The sequence below is a fragment of the Nannospalax galili genome, unplaced genomic scaffold (genome assembly GCF_000622305.1).
Source record: "Nannospalax galili isolate Female #2095 unplaced genomic scaffold, S.galili_v1.0 scaffold298, whole genome shotgun sequence".
NCBI lineage: Eukaryota > Metazoa > Chordata > Mammalia > Rodentia > Spalacidae > Nannospalax > Nannospalax galili.
This window is the reverse complement of record NW_008344488.1, coordinates 1798182-1804659: the sequence shown is the minus strand read 5'-3', so window position 1 is coordinate 1804659 and position 6478 is coordinate 1798182. Positions and strand designations below refer to the sequence as shown.

General features: G+C 46.0%; 1 protein-coding gene across 1 annotated transcript in view; it reads right to left on the bottom strand.

The window, feature by feature from the left end:
* Positions 1–6472, bottom strand: part of Zcchc2 (zinc finger CCHC-type containing 2) — a 50808-nt gene extending 44336 nt beyond the window's left edge. The window contains exon 1 of the mRNA XM_029567168.1: positions 5861–6472. Coding sequence (XP_029423028.1) covers positions 5861–6445 — 585 coding nt within the window. The 5' untranslated portion in view covers positions 6446–6472. The remainder of the gene's footprint in view (positions 1–5860) is intronic.
* Between the last annotated feature and the right edge of the window lie 6 nt (positions 6473–6478).

Below are 6478 nucleotides of genomic sequence, written 5' to 3'. Positions count from 1 at the left end.
GAGCACAGGAACAAAAGGAAAGGACAACTTAGGGCCCAGGGCTCCCCCACCTATAATATAAACACCCCCAGGCCACTTCTCTCCTACACCGTTTATACAAATTTTTAAAAATTCACCAGATGAACAGGAGAATTGTCTGTAAAACACTGTCACACATAGTCCCCTATAATGAAAACTAGAGTCAATAACATGACAGACTATCATGCTCAGGGTAGGTCCAGCCTCTTTGCTTCCCAAACTGTTTTGACAGGTCTTGCTACACAGCCCTGGCTGGTGTCAAACTCAGAGCAATTCTACTGCTTCAGCCTCTCTAGTGCTGGGATTACAAGCATGTGCCACAATGCCTCACTTTAAAAAAGAAAAGTTAGCTTAATATTTCTCAAGGAATGAAAAATATCAAGTAAACTTTAAAAATTAGCATGAAAATGTTAAGTATGCACAGATTCCAGCCTGTGCCCTGAACTAGTAATTTATGTAACCTGAAACTGTAAAATAGGGTTTTTCTTTTTGTTTTGTTTTTTTTTGAGACAGGATCTTGCTATGTGTATACAGGTACCATGCCAGCCTTGATGTGCAATCCTCCTGCCTAAGGCTTCCCAGCTGATGGGCTTACAGGCATGCAATGCCATGCCTGACTCTCCACAGCTTTAGCTTTCTAGTTCAATCTTTTTCCAGTTTTCATATTTAAGGAGATTATAGCTGCATGGGAGTTAATTCAAATTCAAAATATGTATTTCCTCCATTATAGCCCCAAATACAATACTGAAAGAATGTGGATTGTAATGATTTGTAACTCAAGAGGATCTCTTGGGGGAGAGAGATTTTTTTTTTTTTTAACTATGTAAGTATTAAGAAAAATAAAATAACTTCCCTAAATAAATATTTTTCAAATACTATCTTTTCAACTGTCTATCCTTTTTGAATGCCAATCTAGAATTTCAGCAATAAAAAAACACTCCACCATGTGAACTTTAAATATAAAAACAAAACCCACAAAAGATCCCACATTTCTGAAGATAGGGGGCTGTATCTTAGTAGGGGAAACAAACTGCAGTAAACTGAGAATGTGTTCAAAACAGTGTATTATTTTGCAACTTACCAACCCTTATTCAATCATCCCAACCTCAAAAAAAGGTTTCTCTATTTTTTTCTGTCTTTTTGAGTCAGGGTCTCCCTGTAGCCCCAGCTGGCCTGGAACTCACGTTGTAGACCACGATGGCCTTGAACTCACAGAGATCCTCCTGTCTCTGCTGGGATTAAAAGCATGTGCCACCAGGCCCAGGTTTTATTCTCCCTATTTTAACAGATGGGATTGAAGCTCAGATTCATGGATGCTGATTAATGTCCCAGGGCTAGAATTTAATCCCCCAAGAAGTGCTCTACTGATTATACTTTTTCTCTTTAAGACCTCTGTTAATAATACAAATCCTCCACCTCTCCCCACAAAGAAAGAAAAAAGGGCACTGCAGACTGTAAAGTCTGATCAAGACATACCTTATTCAAATGAGGACCAGAGCTTGCTTAGGTTCTGTTTCCTCCTCTACCTCGGAAGACTACTGCACAGAGACAGTGTGCCCTACCCAGGGAAGGATACTTTACTTTGGCTATTATTTGTTAATTAAAATAGAATTACTACCTGATTCTAAAAAGCTATACCCAACAGTGTTTTCATAACAGACTGCTGCTTTTATTCTTGGCTGCAGCCAGACCAATCTAGCATTTCCCATGGAAGCCCAGTGCTATTCCTGCTCCCTGTGAGACACAATGCTCTATCTACTCCCTAGCTTCTATCTAAAATTATTAATGATTCCTAGCAAAAGTGGGATAAGTACTTCCAACTTTTAAGTGAGGAAAACTTCAGGTAGGGCCCCACTGTTCCACTGACACCTTTTATTTCAAGATACCAAATATTCTAGCAGTGACCAAAAAGTAAATGTAAATATACATTACCAGTGAATGTTAAGGTGGCACACGCCTTTAATCCCAGCACTGGGGAGGCAGAAGCAGGTGGATCTCCTTGAGTTCAAGGCCAGCCTGGTCTACATAGTGAGTTCCAGGACAGCTGTGGCTACAAGGAGACCCTGTCTCAAAAAAATAAAAAAAAACAAAACAAACAAACAAAAAAAAACTAGTCTTAACCAATGTTCATACACTGGCACAGAGATACTCAACATTTTCCTGGAGAAGCAGTGTTTATGTTAAAATGCTTTGTAAAGAGCTTTCTTTCCCAGGCTCCAACACCACTAATACATTAGCTGTATTGCAAACTGAACAAAAATTTTTGTTCTGTCAAGGACAATACAGCGGGGTGTGTGTGTGTGTGTGTAACAATTTCACAAGGTATTCTTTGTTACTAAGGTTTTTTTTTCTTACCAAATTTACTAATTTTAGTAAGCAAAGGACTCAGCCACTTTTCTTTTTTTAGTTCAAATGATGAGTTCAAATATGGTTTATGAGTTCAAATGACACCAAGACATAGGACCTAGTGTCTTTGTATTTGAAGTTAACACTTTCATCTTTTATTTAAACACTATTATTAATCAGGCAAAACAACTAAACATAAACAGTTAGCAGGCCTATAATCATGCAAACGCAGGAAGTTTGCCTGTCTTGGTTCTTGTCTTTTCAATGAACTAGCAATAAAGTTAATATCACTAAAAATACAGTTTTTTGTTCCTAGTTTATAGTTTAACTTCCTAAAGACAAGAAAAGATCAATGTTAATATCAGGTATTTCCATCTATGCTCCACATGTGATTAACACAGAACTATGTACATGTCCTAGGACATGGCTATTGAGTATTTTCACTACAGCCCCTTGGTCTGTTTGTGGAATCATATGCAAGCTAACTGGCAGTCCACTGCAGCTGGAAAGGAAATGAGGTTTACCTCCAAGTCTCCTAAAAGAAATGTCTATGTTGAAGCTGTAATCTAATGCACTACTACAAAATCATCCCAATTCCATTTTTAAAACTATGAACTGTCACTTTTAAGAACAAGCATGTACTTGTTGGATCTCCCTGTTTCCTGACAGCGCGCCTGGTCAGGGGCTGCGTGCTGGACCTGGTCAACTTCAAAGAATAGAATACAAAACAGGCATTAAAGCACATGCCCTACCCATAACTGTTACTAGCTTAAAATTTTTTAAAAAGAGGCTGCTTCAGTTACTGGGTACAATTCTGGGACTCAGGAACAGTATTCCGGACCAGCATACTTTTACTTAAAAACATTAAAGTAAAAAGGGAATTCTTTTTACTTTAGCCAGAGTATATAGGCCGATATGCAGCTCGGAGCACCTAAGGGCTTCACTTGCTAACAGTTGTAAGTGAAAACATGGTTCCTTAGCAATGAGAAGTTGCATACTTGTGAACACAAAGTTACTTCCGGGGAAATTAAACGCAGGTTCACGAATTTCCCCTTTCCTGGGGTCATCAGAGATAAGCCTTCCCTAGCCCTGGTCCCACGTGGTTCTCCACCTTCACCGCCCGCCTCCCGCAGGGGCCAAGGCCAGCACGGCGAGGGCGGGGCGGAGCCCGTCACATGGGTACCGCGGTCGCCATCTTGCCGGGAGGGGGAGGGGAGGCCCTACCCCGCGCTGCCGTATGCCGGCCGCGACCGCGCGTGACCCCTGCGCCCTCGGGTGGGTCCAGCGTCCCCGCGGGCGGCTCGCGCGCTCCAGGCTCCTCCCTGCGGACTCCCGCCGGAGCCTCCAGGCTCTGTGCCCTGTGATCCGGAAGGCCGAGCAACAGCTGGCCTCGGACAGCAGCGGACCAGCGCTTAAGCAGCCCACCTGCACCAGCAGCCTGGAGAATGACAGTCTGGGACCAAGAGCCATTCAAACGTCAAGGCCAGAACAAGCTACAGCGTAGGCCTCGAAGACCACCCAACAAGAAAAGAGGGGGCTCCTAGCAGTTTAACGTATGTGGGTTTGTTCCGCAACCCTAAACTACTGAGGAAAAACCCTTCAGTACACCAAGTGTGTAGCAATTTGTAATACACATTCCCCCTCCCCAGGACTTGTTCCCCAACTCCCGCTGAGGGTTCACAACACGGGGCACTTCCTGAGAAGTAATGATGAGCTGAAATGAATGGCAGGATGCCCAACCTGCTTTGTCCACTCCTCCCAGCACTTACTGGTGGCCAGAAAAGGCCACGCACTGCAGTCAGGGTAAGAATCTCCTTACTTTGGTTAGCAAGTCTCTCCCCTCAGTCTGTCTCACAATACACATTAAAAGCAACGTGAAAGAAGATTCCTGGCAGTTAAAAATCTGCCATCGGTGGTGCTGTACACTTGCAACGGTATGAATGGAATGATGTGATAGTTTCAGCAGACAAAATCAAGGTTGTCTTTACATTCACAAGAAAACACATTATTAAAACACTTGCACACTGATCCTGAGCTCATGCTTTCTTCTCTAAATTTAACAGCTTTGTGGCTTCAGATAGTGAAAAGGTTGAAGGGTGGATTGGGGTTTACCATCACACACGTGTATGTTGGTAGTACAGAGGTATTAGAGTGTGGTAAAATTTCACAATCACCAAGAAAACACAAAGTACTAGGCTTTCCTACATCCTGGTTTGATAGGATTTATAATAAAACATGAATTTGTCACTTCACAGATTCCTCATGGAAAAAAAAAATGAGGCATTGAGCCTAGATTGAGATAAGGCCCTTTGAGATTGAATCTATACAATCATTAGTGAGACACAATGCTCAATTTTAGTTCTAGGATATTAATGACAGCAGAAATATGTTGAATTAACTTTCAAGCAAGGAGGGGAGGGGATCCCCCTTTCTACTGTTGCATCCTAGAGATTAAGTGGAAAAGTTGACATCCAAATCACTATCTTTCTAAAGAAATGATCCATAAAAACAAGTTCTTAATTTACATACTTGTTACTCCAACCGAAACCCACTCCCCATCCTCCATTAAATCGGCACTCTTAAGGACTTTATTGGGTCTAATTAAATTGCTTTCATAGCTCTTTAAAAATTCTCCTTTATTGTTTGGGACAAATGGCTCATCTATATTCTCATCTCATAAATGTGGTGTTTTAGTAATTATTTTAGAAAACATGAATTCCTACAGTAAACGCCTAACAGATGTCTCCAGACCCAAATCTGGAAGCACTAACCAAGCCTCCCAGAAAGCTTGTTAGATGTTAAAGTGTTAGTTGGCCAGGCCTTTCCAGGCCTTTTCCCCCAGAAAACCTGCGTTAGTACTTCTCAGTCAATTCACTGGTCTCCATATGTTTTCCTGGGAATGCAAAGTTGTCGTACTAGAAACCAAAAGATCCATTCAAACCCTTTAACTCTGGCACACACTAAGCATTTAAAGTCCCTTATGCCAGAGGCAAGTGCAGGAATCGGGAGTGCAGTGCAGCCTTTGGACACCTACAGAAGGGTAAGGGAAGTTTTTAAACATGTTAGCCAGAAACGTCTAAGCCAGAAAGAGAAGCGACTGTTCAGAGATAGCCTGCGGCTGACAGGCTCTTCTAGCGCTTTGCTTTTCCCCTGCATCAAGCGCCCACAGATGCTCAAAGCCCAAAATGTCCCAAGACCCTCTTCATCCGAGAAGAGCTCTGGGCAGGGACCTCCACGTCTTCCGTGACAACTCGGGCACTTCTAGAGCATTCTGTTATGGCGGGTGGCTTCATGTGCATGGGGGGTGGGGGGCAGGGACTGGAATTGAGCAGCCCGACGAAAAGAGGCCGGGAGCTCCCGGGGGCTGTGAGCCCCGGCGTGGGAACTGCGAACTACCTGCACCGGGTTGGGGGCGGGAGCTAGATCCAGGGGCGTCCGAGGGCGAGGCCAGGGCGGTGACCGCACCGCGACTCCAGTGAGGCTCCGCGTGACTTACCTGGGCCCCAGAGCCCGCAAAGTTGCACCGCTCCACCTCTACGTCCTCCAGGCCCCCTCGGAGCGCGCTACGTAGCTTCTCCAGGTGCTCCCGCAGGGTGACCCGCTGGTGGAAGGAGAAAGCCGGGTGCAGCGAAGCCATGGTGAAGAGCAGCAGCAGTTCCTCCTGGGCCCTGAAGCCCAGCCCGCCTCCAGCCCCGAGCTCCGGGCCGCCGCCGCCACCTTCCGGGCCCGGCCCGTCCTTCTCTGCGTCCTGCTCGCCGTCGCCGTCCTCAGCGCCCAGCTCGTCCTCCCTGCCTCCCCGGGCCGCGCGCAGGCTCTTGAGCACCGAGTCCACCTGGGGCAGGAGGCGGTGCAGGCGGCCAGCGGCCTCCCGGTTCTCCGAGCCCAGCAGCGCCAGGTAGACGATGAGGCGCGAGCGCACGGCGGGCTCTCGGAAGTCAGCCAGCGGCCCCGGGTCCGAGAGGCCGTTGGCCTTGGCCTCCGAGTCGCGCAGGTAGTGGTAATCCTTGCGCGCCAGGTCCTCCAGGCACGAGCCGAGGAAGCGCAGTTCCAACGGGTTGCACAGGTCCAGCAGCCCGCACATGAACTCCAGGCGCTGCGCCGAGCCCAGCACCAG